This window comes from Pithys albifrons, chromosome 27 (assembly GCF_047495875.1).
Source record: "Pithys albifrons albifrons isolate INPA30051 chromosome 27, PitAlb_v1, whole genome shotgun sequence".
In the NCBI taxonomy this organism is placed as follows: Eukaryota; Metazoa; Chordata; class Aves; order Passeriformes; family Thamnophilidae; genus Pithys; species Pithys albifrons.
The window spans coordinates 5,365,152-5,384,008 of NC_092484.1; the positions used below are offsets into that span (position 1 = coordinate 5,365,152).

Consider the following 18,857-nt stretch of genomic DNA (forward strand, 5'->3'; position numbering starts at 1 on the left):
TCCAAGCCCTGTCCAACCTGGCCTTGGACACTCCCAGGGATGGGGCAGCCACAGCTGCTCTGGGCAACCTGTGCCAGGGCCTGCCCACCCTCTTGGCAAAGAATATTTCCCCAATATCCAGTCTATCCCTGCCCTCTGGCAGAGGAAGCCATTCCCTGTGTTCTGTCTCTCCATCTCTTGTCCCAAGTCCCTCTCCAGCTCTCCTGAAGCCCCTTTAGGCACTGGAAGGGGCTCTCAGGTCTCCCCAAAGCCTTGTCCAGGTGAACACCCCCAGCTCTCCCTGCCTGGCTCCAGAGCAGAGGGGAGTCCAGCCCTGGGATCATCTCTGTGGCCTCCTCTGGACTCTCCAGCAGCTCCATGTCCTCCTGCTGTTGTTCCCCAGAGCTGGAGGCAGCTCTGCAGGTGGGGTCTCACCTGAGGGGGGCAGAGGGGCAGAATCCCTCCTCCCCTAGTGACCCTGCTGTGGGGTCAGCCCAGGGCACAAGGGTTTTTGGGTGCCAACACGTGGCCAGGGCATGTGGAGCTTCTCATCCACCAACACCCCCAAGTCCTTCTCCCCAGGGCTGCCCTCCATGAGTTCATCTCCCAGTCTTTGCTCATGCCTGGGGCTGCCCAAATCCAGGTGCACTTGGACACGATGAACTCCCTCCTCCAGCTCGGGGTGTTCTAGGTAAGGCTGTCCAGGCCCTCCCAGCTCCAGGATGGCTCCAGCACTCCCCGATCCCGACCCAGCCACAGGCAGAGCAGTCCCAGACTCAGGAATGTGCATCTAGTCAACACCCTTTTATTAAAAACAATTACAAAAAGTTACAGGTTACAATCATTCTGTACAACCCAAACAGCTCCTGCCCCACCAAAGCCCTGGCTCTGCAGTGCCCTGGGGTGCCCAGAGGGCAGGGGGGGCAGGGGCAGGACTGGCTCTGACCACACCAGTGGTGTGGGCTGGACGTGGCTCTGCTTTCCCACAGACATTCCAGGAAACAGGGAACCTCCCTATACACCCCCCACTCCAAAAACCTCATTTTAGGGGGTCCTGGACTGTGGGGAAAGGAAGGGGAAGTGCTTGGAGGTCCCATGGCCTGGCAGGATTCCTGCCTGAAGGAATGTCCTGCCTCCCTCAGGCCCAGGGGGTGAGATCAAGCCAAGCAAGCAGCTCCCCTAGCAGGACACTGGGCCCATGTTGGGATGCTCCAGCTTTTCCTGGGAAGGAGCTGCTGAGGGAGGGCTGGAGAGCAGGGGCTGCCTGTCAAGGAACAGGGAACCCTCAGGGCAAGAGCCAGCCCTGAAACCTGCCATGGCTGCTGCAGGGACATTCCATGGCTGCAGCCAGGGCTGAAAATAAATGGGGCATAAACATGGGACAGGAGGCAGAGGCAGAACAAACCTTTCCTCCCCCGTGAGGAAGCACTGAACTATGTCTCTCCCACAGCCTGGGCAGGACCAGCACCATTCCCAGCAGGCCACGGGAGAGGGGGACAGGCCAAGGTGTCCCGAGGCTGCCTGGGGTGCAAACTCCATGGCAGGGGAAGGAGGGGCTGTAGAGCTGGATGTGGAGCACTGAGGGAGTGGCAGGGATTGCATTCCCAAAACCTGGGGCAAGAACAGGAACACAGACGGGCTCAGCAGGAACAGGAGCCTTTGCAGCCCCCACTTCTGGTGGCCCCAGGACAGCCTGCCAGAGAAGACACCTCCGAGGGCAGCAGAGGGATGGGGAGACCCTGCTAGATGTGCACAGAACAGCAGGACACCCCTGCCCGTGGCACAGAGCCCAGGCCATGCCCCCCACGGGGTGGGACAGGCCAGAGGACAAGCTGGGCACACACTGCACATCCCCAAACCCTGAGCCCAGTGCAGGTACAAAGGAGTGAGCAGGACATGGGTCCAGCAGCAACCAAAGCCCAACAGCTCTCTGGCCCCTCTGCCCCTCAGTGACACAGCCAGCCCATGCCAGGGCCACAGCAGCCACCACGGGACACAATTCCAGTGCCAGCAGGGAGGGTGAGGGGGTCACTGCTCTACAAGGGGGAGAAGCTGCTGCCTGAGCTCAGCTGAGAGACCCCCTCGATGGGGACTGTCCCACTCAGCTCTGCTGGCCCCTGACAGCACCAGTCTGGGTGGAGGGACAACCAGTGCCACCCAGTCTGCCAGAGCTTCTGCCCAGTCACACCAGTGTGACAGTCACACACAGCTGCTTTTCTTCAGGGGCCACACAGGCCACGACTGGGTCCTCTGCTCTTCTGAAACATTTAACATGTAAACCAGTTTAAAAGAAGAATTTTTACCTATTGCTTTAGCTCTTGCCTGCACTGAGTCCTTGCATGAGGAACAGGCTGGTGGGGAGCCCTTGGGTACAATCTCAGCTGCACCCCAGTCTCCCCAAACCCCTGATCCCTACACACAAGCTCACTGGGGACCTGCTGGAAGCTCAGGGTTGAGGAAGGACAGCCTGTCCTGCCCTGCAGTGCCAGAGTGCCTGCTCTGCTCCCCTGGCACCTGCAGGTGCTGCCTGGCTCTGGGAGCTTTGTCCCTTCCTCGCTGTCCCTGCATCACCACGTGGCTCCCTGAGGTCTGGGCAAGGTGTGACACCCATGGTTTCCCTGCAGAAACAGGTGCCAGCCAGCCCCCAGTGAGGAGATCACCTGGGTCACAGCAGGTGGCAACTCCCCAGTCCCACTTCATTCCTCTCCCAGCTCCCTCTCCAGCAGCTCTGCAGAGGGACTGCACCAGGATCTCTGCTCAGGTCCTCAGTCCTTGGCTCTTGCTCCCCAGTCACACACCAATTATGCAATCCACTCACTTACAGCTTCCTGTTCAACCTTCTTCCATCTTCCCCATCTCCAAACATTGCAGGAATCAACCAGCTTTGGAGTAGAGGCAATTGAAGTTTCACTTGGAAAAAAAAAGTACAAGATCTACCTTTAACTGAACCAAAATGATCCTTCTGCACATATCCAACCTACCTCTACAAGCTTCTCCTAGGAACCAAGAGGTTCTCTCTGGCTGTGCTACTCAAAACCACCTTGCTAGGCCCACAGGACCAGAGAATCCCTCAGGTGGAGCACAAGGATCCAAGAGCCCCTGCCTGGGCACAGGGACCTGCAGGTGTGAGCTGGGGCAGTGAGCTGTCCCCGCAGCAGTGCAGGAGTGCCCTGGGCACTGGGAGAGCTGGGGATGGTGAGCATGCTGCTGTGCATGGGTGGACAGTGTGACTCTGGGCATTTATTGCATTGCTTCATGAGGTGCAGGAGGAACAGGAGGGACACAGCGCCAGTCACCGCTTCACTTTGGCGTCCTCCTTGATCTTCCACACCATCAGCTCCATGCAGGCCCTGGCGTCCTCACTGGAGTCGTGTCCTTCCACTGGGGACACAAACACAAAGGTGGCCATGACCCCTCTGCTGCACATGGAATCACAACATCATTTAGGCTGGAAAAGCCCTCCAAGACCATCAGGCCCAACCTCCCACAGAACCTCACTGTGGCTACCAATCCCTATGACACAGGGCCACCTCTGCTGCTTTCATGAACACTGCCAAGGATGGTGATTGCACCACTGCCCTGGGGAGTCTGTACCAGTGCCTGACCACTCCCTCAGTGAAGAAATTTTTCCCAATATCCAACCTGAGTCTGCCCTGGCGCCTCAAGGTTTGAATCCATTTCCCCTTGTCCTGTCCCTGTTCACTGGAGCAGAGCCTGACCTACCCTGGCTCCCCCCTCCTGTCAGGAAGTTTGGAAGAGCAAGAAGGTCCCCCCTGAACCTCCTTTTCTCCAGGCTGAGCCCCCCCCAGCTCCCTCAGCTGCTTCTGGTGCTCCAGCCCGTTCCCCAGCTCCATTCCCTCCTCTGGACACACTTCAGCCCCTCAAGTCTTTCTGGTCAGCAGGAGCCCAGAACTGACCCCAGGATTTGAGGTGGGACCTCAGCAGTGCCCAGCACAGGGGGACAGTCCCTGCCCTGGTCAGGGAAGGCAGGAAGGAACTGGCCACACTTCACAGGAAAGTCAATCTCAGGTGACCACAGAAAGAAGGGAGGGCAGGACCTGGCCTGGGCAGAGCCACCCCTGCCCTTCTCACTCCATTTCCTTGGTCCCTACTTGGCACAGGGAAGGAATCAGCGAGCACTGCACCCTCAAAACAGGGGTCACCCTATAACTGTGTGTGGCAGAGAGTCCGTATGCTGCAATATTCCCAGCTTCTGCCCGGGCAAAACAGCTTAGGAGCAGGAGGAAGAGAGCAGAGGAAGGCAGAGCCAGGGACCCCTGGTGCTCACCGTTGTCCTGGATGATGCGCTTGAGGTAGTCGGCCATGAGTGTGCGCAGGGCCCGCTTGTAGGGCAGCCCCAGGCGGTGGGGGAACACAATGGCCGTGTCCACCACGGTGCTGTGGATCAGCTGCAGGCAGGAGGGGACACCAGGGTTACTGCCCCACAGGGTTATTGTCCACAGGGTTATTGCCCCACAGGGTTAATGCCCCACAGAGGTACTGCCCCACAGGGTTATTGCCCCATTCCTACACGGATTGACCAACCCTCCGGTCAGGGCTGTCGGCAACTTCCAACCCAACCAGTCTGGCAAGAGGCTGTGGCTGGGAGAAGGGTGACTTCCCCTTGGAGGGTACCCTGCCAGCCACACACCTGCCCCCAAAGCCCTGCCCGTCCCACATTCAAGGCAGCAGATTCAGGGCTGACTCACTTCATGTAACTCAGCAGGACAGGTCAATCCTTAACACCCCAGCCTGGAGAAGCTGGAATAACTGAGTCTCTCACAATTAAGAACTTAAACTGGGGAACCAGTTGCCTTCACAAGCTTGTAACAGCCTTTCAACTGCTCCTCAAGAAGCAGCAGCTTGATCTAGTGAGTGGCACCTCGCCCAGTGAGGGGCATCCTTGCCTATGGCAGGGGGTTGGAACTGATGATCTTTAAGGTCCCTTCCAACCCAAACCATCCTGAGACTCTGGGATTCTTAGATGTGGACAGAAGTGGAGAGGATGTGCAAGACTAAACTGCAGCTGACTCAGTACACACCACCTGCTGCTGCAGAACAGGCCCAATCTTCAGGGTGCAAAGCTCCCAAAATCCTCCCATCCCTTAGCAGTGAGTCAACAGGAGGCTTTTAATGAGCACTGCCTTAGCCAGGATGAGCTGGGACAGGGAGATCCCATCACTGAATCACAGAGAGTGCTTTGAGTTGGAAGGGATTTCCAACCTTCTGCCATGGGCAGGGACACCTTCCACCAGCCCAGGGTGCTCCAAGCCCCGTCCAACCTGGCCATGGACACTCCCAGGGATGGGGCAGCCACAGCTGCTCTGGGCAACCTGTGCCAGGGCCTGCCCACCCTCACAGGAAAGAATCACTTCCCAATATCCAATCTATCCCTGCCCTCTGGCAGTGGGAAGGCATTCCCTGTGTCCTGTCCTTCCATCCCTTGTTCCAAGTCCCTCTCCAGCTCTCCTGGAGCCCCTTTAGGCACTGGAAGGGACTCAAAGGTGTCCCTGGACCCTTCTCTTCCCAGCATTCCCAGCCTGGCTCCTTGGCAGAGGGACTCCAGCCCCCTAGTCTAATACTCCAGCCATGAAGTGACATCATGCTGGAGGAACTGGGGATGCTGACCAGAACCCTGCACCAGCGGGGTCTGGGCATGGCCAGGAAGCACCACCTGCCCAGGTCCATAATCACAGGGTAGGCTGACATTTTTTAACACTAATTTCTTACTCTCAGGCCAAGACAAGATTAATTCTTTGCTGTCAAGCACTTGTTCAGGGAGAGCTAAAGGAATGTGGATGAAGGCAATCCTACATCTTGAGTACAGGAGTAAAATGCAGAGTCTAAAAGACCAACCTGTGTGCCAGACCAAGAGAGAGCTCTGCACGTCTCAACACAGGATGGCTCTGACAGGACCCTGATAATCCCATCTCCTTGCCTGCCTCAACTCTTCTGGGGCACCAGCTAATATTGCAGGACAACCTGTAACTCCATCATTAACAGTTCCACAGCCCAGCTCCAAAAGTGCCCTGGAACAGCTGCACCTGAACAGAAACAACCTGCCACGCTCTTCAGAGTGTGAAACTGCCAACGTTAAGGATAATCTCTTCTGGGCTGCAGTCAGCTTTGGCACCACCCCAGGCACAATGGTAATTACTTATGTAGATCAGGAAGACTGAGGAAACAGGATAATAAAGCTTTAAATAAAACTTGAAGTGCTATCACCATTTGGAGCTGGCCAGGGCCATTAGCGAGATGTCAACTTTACTGCCACAGCCCTGAGCCATTAAAGCCTGACATCCACTGCCTGTCAGGCTCTGCTGGATGGCTCTGGCTCCTTCCCTTGGCACTGCCTGCAGTGCTGGGAGAAAATCAAGCCTCTCAGAGGCCAAGGCAGTCATCTCGAGCTGATAAAACTGTGAATGATGTTTTTGTGATGATGAAGCCTCTCCTGGGCTGGGAAAAAAGGGTGCCACGGAGAGGTAAAGCATTTCACAGGCATTTAAAGCCTCCTCTCTCTAGGCAGGGCTGTGGGCTGGCAGCCACAGCTGCTGCTGAAGGGGCTGTGGGATGAAGGATGGCTGGAGGAGGTTCTGGCTGTGAGCACAGAGCAAGGACTCATTCCTGTCTCCACCACAGTCTCTTAGTGGTCCTGGACAAGCCCCTGGGGTCCATGTGCAGAGGACAAGGGGAGGGGACAGACCTTCCTGGCAGGACAGCAGAGATGGCTGAGGGATGTGCAGACCAGATTGATGAGGGCCAGGCAGGAAAGAGAGAAAAAGGGTCAGAAAAGCTTGACCAAAGTAACACCACAAATCCCAGCAAAGCAGGCAGAGAACAGGACAACCATGGCAGGGGCGAAAGGGAAATGATTTGAGGTCAGTCACAGAATCATGGAATGGTTTGGGTGGGAAAGGACCTTAAAACTCATCTCATTCCTCCCTCTGTCATGGGCAGGAACACCTTCCACCAGAGCAGGGTGTTCAGACCCCCGTTCACCCCTGTCACCTCTAGACAGGTTTGTCACCCTGGGCAGCTACAGGCACTACAAGCTGGGGTGACACCATGAGTGACACATGAACTCACTACTGCACCACAGACAAGACCCCACCAGCTCAGAGATCAGATCTCCTGTGTCCTCCTGGTTCTTGGAAATAAACACTTCCTAAATTGCAAGGAGACACATAATCCAGAGGGAGATGTGAAGCCTACACACCAAGTGTCTTACCTTTAGTGCAAATAAGTCGCTTTCCAGGCTGTGCCCTATCAATATGGTGTCTGCACTGAACATGTTCAGGAGCACGGCCTGGACATCCCTCAGGGTGATGCTTGTGTTCTCCAGGTCCTCCTCTGTCACTCCTGAGAACCTGCAGGGCAAGAGGAGAGAGGTGGGTGTCCCTCACTGAGGGAACACCTCGAGGGCCCCGTGCACTGGTGGTCAGTGGAGTCTCAGCAAGCACTCCCAGCCATCCCTCCAAGCCCCTCCCAATAACACCCTCACTGGTGTCCTGGTCCTCACCTGGTGTTATAATCCACCACCTTGGAGTCTGGTTTGACGAAGGTGTCGTACACCACCTTCAGGTCCGAGTTGATCACAGTGACTCTTGTCAGCTCCAGCCCCTGCTTGGTGTAGCACTGCAAGGGACAGGGCAGGAGTGAGGAGGGGCACACACCAGCCAAGCCTGGCAGCCCCCTGGCTGTCCTGGCACCCTGCCTGCTCCAAACTGAGGTTTAAAGATAAGAAAGGCAAGGCAGAGGCTGGCACTGCCTTTTTGCCCACTGACATGGCTTAGGGTCAGATAGAGCCCTTCAGCCAAGAGCTGCAGCTCCCAAAATGCAGCACAGCTGGTGCAGAGAGGCCAGGCAGCAACACAGCTCAGGCTGTCCCCACATCAAATACAGCAAGCAGTAACAGCTAATTGGCATGAACAGGACCAATCTGATTTAGAATCCAGAGGAGAACAGAAAGGAGGAGGTCAGGAAGCAGAGCTTTCCTTCAGCCACTTGCATCCACACCCACAGCCTTCCCCAAAAAGCTTTGTTTTGACCCACCATTTCACAGTCTAAGGCATAGATCCCAGGGTACCCATCAGTTGTAGGCAGCTTCTCAAAAGTCTTCACAAAGCCATCCAGGCTCTCCTTTCTCCCATCATGAACGTGTTGCTTAAAGAAAAAAAGAAGTGGATGATTGTCAATGATAAGAACAACAATCCAAGAAGTCCACTTCAGTGAACCTCCACTTGAATAAAAAAAATATTTATCATTTCTAAATGTTAATGAGGAATAAGTTTTGCCTACAGTGGGCCTGAAAAGTTCACCACACCAGCAAACACAGCCATGTGCAACCCTAATTCCAAGGCCAAGCTGAGGTTTGGGTGGCATCATACTGACAGTGCAAGGAGGAGCAGGACATCACTGGGGACAAAGAGCTTTCAGTCTGGAGCAGAATTAGTCAGGAAGGGTCACACTGAGGTCTCACACTGATCTCACTGCAGCTCCTGGTTCCTGTGGCTGAGACATGCCCAGTGCAGGATTCCAATTCCAGGCATCCCTGTGTGGGCACCAGCACCAGGTGGAGATGCCACAAGAAACTGGTGTAACCGAGTACCAGAGCATGTCAAAGTGGGCATAAAATAAAAGGCACTGCATTCCAAATCCAGCCAGTTCAGACAAACAGGAGCTACAGCCCACAGCACATGAGGCAAGAGAGGGTATTTCCAACCACTTCTTATTCCCAGCTAAAGCTCTAAAGGTCAACAAGATCCAGCAGGAATACTCAGGGAGTGGTTTCACAAGTGGCTTAAGCCAATGCAAAGCTGAGCTGCTGTTGCAACAGGCACTCCCACGCTGCTCCACAGATCCCACCCCTGGTGATCCTGAGAGTTTTCCTTGCAGCAGGAGCTCTGAACTGGATGAAGTTTAAAGCGGAAGCAGGAACAGGTAATCAAGGGCAAGGCAGAGGCTGGGACTGCCCTTTTGCCCACTAACATGGTTTTGGGCCAGATTAACCTGCAGCACCACACTCAGGTGCCAGTCTCCCTCCCTTATGCCCCAGTGGCTTTTTGTTGTGTTTAAGTTTTGTCTGCCCCTAAATCTAAATGTAGTTTTGCACAACCACAGCAGCCTGGACACAGCCTCCTGCACCACGCTCAGAATCATGGAATCACAGAATCCTTGAGGCTGGAAAAGGCCTCCAAGACCCCAAAGATTATCAAGCCAACCCAGCACCACCACTAAAACATGTCCCCAAGTGCCACATCCACATGTTTGTTAAACACCTTCAGGAATGGTCATTCCACCACTGTCTGGGCAGCCTCTTCCAATGTTTTACAGTCCTTTCTGTGAAGAAATTTTTCCCAATATTCAACCTGAACCTTCCCTGGCACAACTTGAGGCCTTTTCCTCTTGTCCTGTCCCTGTTCCCTGGAGCAGAGCCCAACCCTCACCTGGCTCCCCCCTCCTGTCAGGGATTGCAGAGAGCAAGAAGGTCCCCCTTGAGCCTCTTTTTCTCCAGGCTGAGCCCCCCAGCTTCCTCAGCCACTCCTGCTGCTCCAGCCCCTTCCCCAGCTCCGTTCCCTTCTCTGGACACGCTCCAGCCTCTCAATGTCCTTCTGGTCATGAGGGGCTCAGAATTGACCCCAGGATTCAAGGGGTGGCCTCAGCAGTGCCCAGCACAGATCTCACCAGGAATCAAACTGTCCTGGTTTGTGCTGGGATTAAAGGCTGGAGAGGTGAGGAACTGAGGCCCTTGGAAAGCTGAAATGTGTAGGCAGAGGGGGAACCAGAGCAGGATTTGCATATTTTCCTGCACAGGTCAGTGCTGCAGGTGCAGCCAGAGCACAGGAACTGCATCATTTGAAGTTAATGAGGCAGCTGGGCCAACACTGAGGCCAATCTGTTCCTGGATCCAAAGACAGCACTCCTCAAAGGCCTCATGATTTGCTGCTTCCAGAAGCAAGAGGCCACACTTCTCCATCCTGCATCCATGGCATGGCTCCCACTGCTCTGCTGAAGGAATGGGCAGAGCACATCTGCAGCCAGAAGGCAGCAAACACTCCTCTCCCTTGTGGCCCGAGCCCTTCCCTCCCTCTGCAATACAGCAAAAACCCAGTCAGGGGTTTTTCTACACTGGCTTTTGTTCTGCTTCATCCCAGATCTTTCTGGCTGGGAGGGGGGCAGAGAAATTTGAGTGTTGTGTTCAGTTCTGGGCCCCACAGTTCAGGAAAGAGATTGAGGGGCTGGAGCGGGGCCGGAGAAGAGCAACAAGGCTGGAGAAGGGACTGGAGCACAAGTGCTGTGGGGAGAGGCTGAGGGAGCTGGGGGTGTTCAGCCTGGAGAAGAGGAGGCTCAGAGGTGACCTCAGCACTGTCTGGAACTGCCTGAAAGGATGTTGTAGCCAGGTGGGGGTTGGTCTCTTCTCCCAGGCACTCAGCAATAGGACAAGGGGGCACGATGGGCTCAAGCTCTGCCAGGGGAAATTGAACTTGGAGATCAGAAAGAAATTCTTTGCAGAGAGAGTGCTCAGGGATTGGAATGGGCTGCCCAGAGAGGGGGTGGATTCCCCATCCCTGGAGGTTTTTAAACTGAGATTTGCCATGATCTGGTAAAGGGACTGGAGTTGGACCAAGGGTTGGAGTCGATGATCTCGGAGGTCTTTTCCAACCCACTTGATTCTATGATGATTCTATGAAGTTGTTCCTGTTTTTCAGAGCAGAGAAGCAGCAGCCTGGAGTACCACAAAGAACAGCCACTCCAGGCCGGCAGCAGGAGAAGCAGCAGCAGCAGGAGCAGCACAGCTCCATCCTGCCATCTCCTGCCTCCCTTCCTAACTGCAGGAGAGCACCAGACACAGCACCAGGCTCTGGGGACACACAGAAATGCCTTCCACCCAGCTCTGACTCTGGTCACTGAGAACAGTGTCTGACTGCAAATATTTGCTGGTTTCAGTGCCCTTCTGCAAAGCTGAGAGATGCTGTGCTCCCCAGTATCCCAAATCCCAGTGTCCCTGATCTGAGCAGGCTGTGCATCCAACTTTAAATCCACCACAGGATGCTGTGAAAATGGGGGGCTTTTAGAAAGGGGGAGAGGGACTTTTTATACTGGCATGGAGGGACAGGCCAAGAGGGAATGGCTTACCACTGCTGATGGGATGTTGGGAAGAAATTCTTCCCTGGGAGGGTGGTGAGGGCTTGGGATGGAATTCCCAGAGAAGCTGTGACTGCCCCATCCCTGGAAGTGTCCAAGGCCAGGTTGGATGGGGCTTGGAGCAACCTGGGCTGGTGGGAGGTGTCCCTGTCCATGGCAGGGGGTAGAATGAGATGGGCTTTAAGGTCCCTCCCAACCCAAACCATCCTGGGATTCTGGGACTCTTCTGAAAACCAGGAAAGCCACAACATCCTGATCTGCAGCAGCACAAGAACAGGTGGCAGAGCTGGAAGATGCCAAGCCCCAGGGCACAGTGCCAGGTCCCACTCAGGGGCTGTTACACAAACTGTGTGTCTCTTAAAGGCCAGGAAGTTTTATGGTCTACAACAGCCCCTCAAAAACACAGGGACAGGTCATGCTTTTACACCCCCACCAAATTCTCTTGACTTTCATCCCTGTTGGATGTTGTTTTTTGAACTTTGACTAAAAAATTAATCTAATTTTACATTAAAAGAGAAGAAAAGTAGCAGCCTGAGCCCATCCATGCTTCCAACTGTGCAGGGCAGGCTTTTATGGTGCCCAGACAGAAAACTTTTCCTATTTAAACAAACCTTGAATTTCCTGCCTCTGGCTTTTGGTTCTCCCCTGCATGACAGTTCCAAATATAAAAATGCCACTAACACAAGTGACAAGGAACATCCCCAGAGACCTGAGGGAGAGGCAAAAGGCAGGTTGCTCTCTTCAGCCTATGGTTTGAAAGGATTGGTGATGCCAGGCTGGGACACCATTTGTCCTGCTGCCTAAGGAAAGAAAAACACACCTGTGCAAAGGTATCCAAACCAATGCTCACCTCTTTCAGAGGCACAAACTCCACTCCTGAGCAGGATTTTAATTCTGTTTTCTAGTGCTGGGCTCCCTCCTTCAGAGAAGTAACATTTAGGAGTTAAAACAGGCTCCTTGGGAAGGTTCCTCCCTTTGGCACAACAAGAGGGCAGGTAGCAAGCAAAGCTCAAAAAAGATATGTGACCTTCAGCAGAAAGTTACCTTAGCATGGGAATCTGGGGACGGAAAAGATGGGAAAAAGGTTTTGGCGCAGCGTTGCCAAGGCTCTGAGACTGCTCCTTAAAAGGAAATCCCTTATTTCTCACTTTTACGATTCACTGAACAACATGAGCTTTCGTGTATCCCTGAAGTAGAGGGACAAATCAAACCACCTCACTCCACACAGCTGAGTGCCAAACACTGGGTTTTCCTACCTTTGCATAGCAAAAAATACTTAAGTAGCACTTGTTGTACCCCATTAAGGGAAGCCAGTGTTCTTCTAGAGGCTTCAACAAGCATTTCCCAGCCACTGCCACTGCAAGCAGAGCACAAATGTCACTAAGAATACAAAGGTGCTGCTCAAGAACTTACTTTAGCCACCTGGCAGCCTGGTGAGCCCACAGCTCCAGAGCAGCAGCTGTAGTGAGTTTCCCATCCTCCTGGCACTGAAAGAGCAAGAGATTCAGAGTCAAAGAGTCTTGTTAACAAGAGACCCAAACTTCAGCTCTCACATGCAGAGATACCCTGGATGAGCACAGCAACAATATGGTGTCAAACATAGGGGGGAAATAACCCTGGATTCACAGGCAGCAGTCTGAGGAGTTTCAGTCTCTCATGCTCAGCCAGACAAACTCCAGAACCACCTGGATAATCTGATGGAAAACCAGAGCAAAGCTCAAACTAGGTTAGTGTCTCACTGCAAATGAATTCAACCAAGGCCAGCAAAGTCTCGTGGGAGGGACAGACCTCTAGTGCTCCCAGGCAGCCTCCTAAAGGGTGGATTTTTTCAAAAGGCTTTGAACAGAAAGGTTTGATTTTTCTTTTACTTCTTTTAAACACAGTGAACCAGCTCCAGCCCCAGTGTCACATTTTGGGGACTCTCCCACTGCCCAGCGACTCTGCAAGGCCATTTCAGCAGGGCCAGCAGTGACAGGACCACAAAGTGCCACCACCTGGGAGCATGGCAAGCCCCAAAAGGAGGAGCAGTGTGCCTGGAGGTGGAGCAGAGCCCCGGGGAAGGCACAGACCTCTCTGTTTGCGCAGCCTCCCCCAGTGATGGACACACTCCTCTCTGCGGACGCAGCTCCCCGAGGCCGAGACCATGTACTCGGTGCCACAGCGACAGCAGATCCTGCACGAGGCTTAGGGAGAGAGACACAACAGTCAGGTCACTGCAGAGCCCCACCTGCTCAGAGTCCCCATCTACTCAGAGCCCCCACCTGCTCAGCTTGGCCAAAGCACAGCTAAATCAGGCTGACTCAAGCCCCAAACAGCAGCAAAATGTTTCCTGTTAGAAAGGATTCCAAATGTTCCCAACTCCTATAAAGGCAAAGCAATCCCTCTGAGAATGCACTCCTGCAGCATCTGCCCACCTCAAACACTTCCCAGAGGTAAGTAATAATACTCTCTAATGGTTTTGGTCCAGCTGCACCACAGCTCCATCAGCATTTGCTGCACTGTTTCTCCATCCACAGCAAATTACGTTGGACTCTAACACAGTTATTTTAAGAAACAGGATAAATAAGTCATTCTTTGGCCATCAGGGCTAATGAAGTCTGGTTTCCAGGGGATCTGTGCCTTGTCACTTCCAAATGACATTTTAGTCCTTCCAGGGCACAGCTTTTCTGTGAGGATTCTCCAGCACCCAAAAATGGGAACACTCACAGCAGAGCCTGGCCCAGCAAGGGCACAGTCCCTCCCTGTTCCCTGCTGCCAGCTGGGCTTGTGCTGCCCAAAATTTGGAGAAGGGAGATGCAAAAAGCCACTGTAAAGTAGCTGACTATCATCCTTCTGATCTCCACACAATTCCCTGAGACCCAGCATTTAAGCTGTTACCACATTCCCAGCTCTGTGTAACACCAGTCCAGAGGTGGGCACTGCCCATGGTCACAGCATCAACTCAAGGATCCTGCAACATCTGCAGGAAACTACAGGAACATGAGCTCAAGATCACAAAAAAGAGCTGTCTGGTTACCTGGAGAAAAGGGCTCTAACAAATACAGCACTTGACAGTGTTAATGCAGGAGAGCTTTAGGCCAGGTTGCTTCAGCAACCACAGGACAGATGTAGACACAAGGTGTTAACATGGATGAGCACTTAACACACTCCAGCAGGTCTCTGCAAAGAGATGGTCAGAGCAGTGTGGAAAGGCACCTCCCCAACGATCCTCAGCCTGGGTTTTATCCCTGCTCAGCACAGCAGTGTCTGGGGAGCAGAAATCCTGCTACAAGGTCAGGAAATTCAAGGTAGAGCAGAATCCCATCCCAGCCTGAGGAATCAAGGCCAGGTTGGACAGGGCTTGGAGCAACCTGGCTCAGTGGAAGGTGTCCCTGCCCATGGCAGGGGGTGAGACTGGATAAGCTTTAAGGTCCCTTCCTACCCAAACCATTCTGGGATTTTGTGAACATTTTGTCCAGTTGCAAAAAGGACTTTGGGGAATGACTTGGCCCAGAGACGCCAAGGGATCCAGGAGAAAACTCTGCAACCCAAGCCAGCAGGGCAGGACCCACTGCAAAACCAGCTTGGTCCAATGCTGGTTCATATTCCAACAAACAGCAGCTCCTTTCCCTGGAAGAGGTGAAAGACATCAGGTGTGGAACAGGAGCCTCTTTCCCACCACTTCCCTTCCATGTATTGCCTTGAAGTCTAAACCTGAGTGAGCAAGTGCAGAATGTGTCTTCACAGAGGGGGACAAGGGCAGTTTCTCCAGGGAGACAACCTGCCCAGTTCCTGTTTGTTGGCAGCATAAAATCATGGAATTGCCAAGGCTGGAAAAGACCTTTAAGGTCCTCGAGTCCAGCCATCAACCCAACACCACATTCACCACTAAAACATGGCCCCAGGTGCCACATCCAGATACTGTCTGAACACTTCCAAGGGCGGTGACTCCACCACTTCCCTGGGCAGCCTACTCCAATGCTTCACAACCATTTCAGTGAAGAATTTTTCCCTAATACCCAAACTAAACCTCCCCTCGTGCAACTTGAGGCCATTTCTTCTTGTCCCATTGCCAGGGAATTAGAAATTAAAAACCTCACTCAGCCTCACAGCCACAAAGTATAAACCTTGGGTCAAAGATAACATTCCATGACATGCAAGCTGGAGAAACTCATCCACTGGGAACACAGCAGAGCTGAGTAGCCACACTCCTGCTCCCCATGACAAGGTGGCCTGTGGGGAGGGGTCACAGCAAGGAGGGGCTCATGGCTGCACAGTGAGACCTTCACACAGGCAGGAGAGGTGTCCCCAGCTGTGTGCAGCAAACCTTGCAGAACCAAAGACCCAGCAGAGCTTACAGTCCAACAATTTCTTCTCCTCTGCAGTGAAGAGGATGGCACGTCCTGCCTTCTCGGGGTGGGGCATGGGGTACCCATTCTCCTTGAGCTGCTCCTCAGTCATCAGGTAATCCTTGAGGCGCCGGTACAGGGCAGCTCCTGCACACACACACACACACACACACAGCTAAGTCACATCTGCTGGCTGTGGTTTTAAAAAGCCTCTTGGCAGGGATTCCCACTGTTACAGACTCGTTTCCACTGGTTTGGGATTTACAAGGAAATGGGTGTTGGGTGGTGGTTTTTAAGATCTGGTCATTGGTGCACAAGCTGATTTTTAACCACTTTGAACAGGCAGAATTAAGTCTGGAAAGCACAGCTGAGACAGAATTCCTCCAAAGGGCTCACTTCAGGCCTTTTTGTTACCAATGCAGCCATGGAATGGTTTGGGTGGGAAGGGACCTTAAAGCCCATCCAGTCCCACCCCCTGCCATGGGCAGGGACACCTTCCATCAGCCCAGGTTTCTCCAAGCCCTGTCCAACCTGGCCTTGGACACTTCAGGGATGGGGCAGCCACAGTTGCTCTGGGAATTCCATCCCAGCCCCTCCCCACCCTCCCAGGGAAGAATTCCTTCCCAATATCCCACCTAACCCTGCCCTCTTGTCCCTGTAAAGCCATTCCTCCTTGTCCGACCACTAAATGTGAGACTTCTGCTATATTAATGCTTTAACTGCTTGAACTGATAACTGGTAACAGCTCACAGAACATCCATCAAAGGCCACCCACAGCTCCCTAAAAACTTCATTATCTCAACCTTTCTTCCTGCTGCTGATTTCAGGCTGCTCATTTCATTTCACAGAATAATTATAACTTTTTTTCCCCTCTGCTCAATATCTTCCCTCGCTGCTGCGTTAAACCCTTCCAATACTGCTGTGTGCCCTTTGATGTTGCTTAGCTGAGCCAGACTGGCCCTTTTAAGCTTTCTCCATGTCAATTCCTCCTGCTCTGTGGCCTCCCTGGCTCTTCTCTGATCTCTTCAACAATTTGCCCGCATCTCTTGGCAACCAAAAGACCCAAAACCGATTTGAGCCAACATGAATAATGCTTGTGGCACAACCCCTGGCTACAATATGACCTTGCTGTGACACTGGAGAAGGGAAAGTGTGCCCTGCAGAGCTGCTGCAGATTTGTAAGTTTGCCTTTTAATCTGACAGGCACATTGTAAAGCACTGCTTCAGGGCAAGAAAGTTAAAGTACAGTAACACCCAAAACACCAGAGGCAGCTCTGAGTGGTTATTGATGCTCCACCAAAGCCAGGCTGAGAGCAGCGGTGACCTTGGAGCTGGAATGAAGGAGGAGGGCACTGGTCAGTGGTGTCAACACCCACCAAGGGACTCTGTGCTGCACTCAGGCAATAAAACCTAACACTGCCCACAGATCAACCCCAGCCCTTCATATCACAGAACCCTGGAATGTTCTGAGCTGGAAGGGACCCACAGGGACCATTCTGTCCAACCCCTGGCCCTGCACAGACACCCCAACAATCCCCCCCTGTCCCATTGTCCAAACACTCCTGAAACTCTGGCAGCCTTGGGGCCATGCCCACTGCCCTGGGGAGCCTGGTCAGTGCCCACCACCCTCTGGGGAAAGAACCTTTCCCTGAGATCCATCCCAACCCCCTGGCACAGCTCCAGCTGTTCCCTGGGTCCTGTCCCTGGTCCCAGAGCAGAGCTCAGTGCCTGCCCCTCCACCTCCCCTCGGGAGGAGCTGCAGCCCCCGAGGAGTCTCCCCTCAGTGTCCTCTGTCCCAGCTGAACAAGCCCAGTGCCCTCAGCTGCTCCTCAGACTCTTGCCCATCCCTGTGTCCTTCCTTTGGACACTCCAACAGCTTTATCTCTTCTGATATCATGGTCCCCAGACTGCCCAGGACTCCAGGCAAATGCACCCCCTGATCCTGCTCCCCCAGACACAGTGCTGCACCCCCAGCTCCACCTTACAGGCTGAAGTTCTGCAGGAGCAGGGTCTTACCTGTCAGGTCTTCAGCTCTGAGGTTCCCTGAGCGGTTCAGGGTGAAGCTGGTCTTGGCAGCAAGCTTCCCCCCCAGCACAGCCTCGTGGGACACCACCTTCTTGTTACTCGTCTCTGCAGAGAGAAGGAAGCAGCAAAAGGACAGAGATCAGGTATCCAGGTGAGTCAGTGACTTCAGTCCTAGTTTGGGGCACTGCACATGGGCAAGAGGAGGACTGTGTTTATCCTCCTGAATTCTTGCTTTGCTCCAGAAATAGATTCTCTGTGTGAGGTTCTGGCCCAGCATTCCCATTCCAGCACTAGGGAGAGTTTTCAGTTCACACTGTCAGGTCACAGCAACTTATTTTGAGGGCAACAAAGACATTTTCACAGTTTTTCCTAGAAACTCATAGCTCTACTTGCTCACTCTGCACTGACCAAGACAACTTGACCCCTCATGTACTGCAGTGGCATCACCCACCCCAGGGAGCAGCTCTGCTGTTGGGGCCCTGTAGATCAACCCCCCCACACTGAATCCTTTCACTTCTTTTAGAAAGGAGCTTCAGAGCTCTGGAATATGCTCAGCAGATCAGATAATGGCAGAGAGGGGCTTTTTACTAATCATTAACTGGCAGCCCTCTCCTAAAGGCCAGCCTCCCAAGTTCAGCTGCTCTGACTAATGGCCAGGAACATAATGAAGACAGAGGGGAGAAAAGGGAAGAGACCAGCGGAGAAAAAATTCACAAGAACAGCACAAATTGATTGTTTAATGTACCCTCTCGAGAGCCAATAATGAAATGTCTTAACCCTCTTCGTTTCTCTCTTGAAGCTTAATGTGTGTAACAGATTTCTGGGGTGATGGACGATTCTATCACTTTGAAGGCATCATGTGAAAGTTACTCCATTAGCAGAGCTTTTCATTTTAAAAAACTTGTGCTAAAAAAAAAATCCATGTGGCATTATCTCCATTTAGGTTCAGAGAGCCAACAAAGCGTTGCAGGACTCGCCTCTTGAAGGCCCATTAAAGCCTGCCAGGGTATAAAAAGCTGAACTGGAGCTGTTTGCCTTTCAGCATAATGCTGCTGAGAAATGGGGGCTGCCTTTTTAACAGGCTCCTGATCCAAGCAGGGCTCCAGGGATCCAGCCACAGGAGTGGTACCTACTGTGAGTGCTGGATGGGGAGTTGGGCACGAGGCTCCGGAGCTTCTTCAGGGTATTCACAGCCACGTTCAGGTAGATGTTGCGACTGGTGCTGCGCTCGTAGGCCACCTTCTCCTCTGCCAGGGCCTGGGAACAGCACAGCCCATCACCACACACTCCCCTCCCACCATTCCCAGAATCCCAGAGTGGTTGGGGTTGGAAGGGACCTTAAAGATCTTGTTCCACCCTCCTGCCGTGGGCAGGAACACC

The 18,857-nt window shown here is 53.4% G+C and overlaps 1 protein-coding gene across 3 annotated transcripts in view; it reads right to left on the reverse strand.

Moving 5' to 3' along the window:
- Positions 1-762: 762 nt before the first annotated feature.
- Positions 763-18,857, reverse strand: part of REXO1 (RNA exonuclease 1 homolog) — a 47,846-nt gene continuing 29,751 nt past the window's right edge. For all 3 annotated transcript variants that reach the window (XM_071577921.1, XM_071577918.1, XM_071577920.1), the window contains 10 exons: positions 18,611-18,734; positions 17,469-17,582; positions 15,462-15,599; positions 13,194-13,307; positions 12,538-12,611; positions 8,032-8,142; positions 7,499-7,614; positions 7,208-7,346; positions 4,268-4,388; positions 763-3,360 (listed from right to left, as the gene is read on the reverse strand). In XM_071577921.1, the coding sequence (XP_071434022.1) occupies positions 3,272-3,360; positions 4,268-4,388; positions 7,208-7,346; positions 7,499-7,614; positions 8,032-8,142; positions 12,538-12,611; positions 13,194-13,307; positions 15,462-15,599; positions 17,469-17,582; positions 18,611-18,734 (1,140 nt within the window). In that variant the 3' untranslated portion in view covers positions 763-3,271. The remainder of the gene's footprint in view (positions 3,361-4,267; positions 4,389-7,207; positions 7,347-7,498; positions 7,615-8,031; positions 8,143-12,537; positions 12,612-13,193; positions 13,308-15,461; positions 15,600-17,468; positions 17,583-18,610; positions 18,735-18,857) is intronic.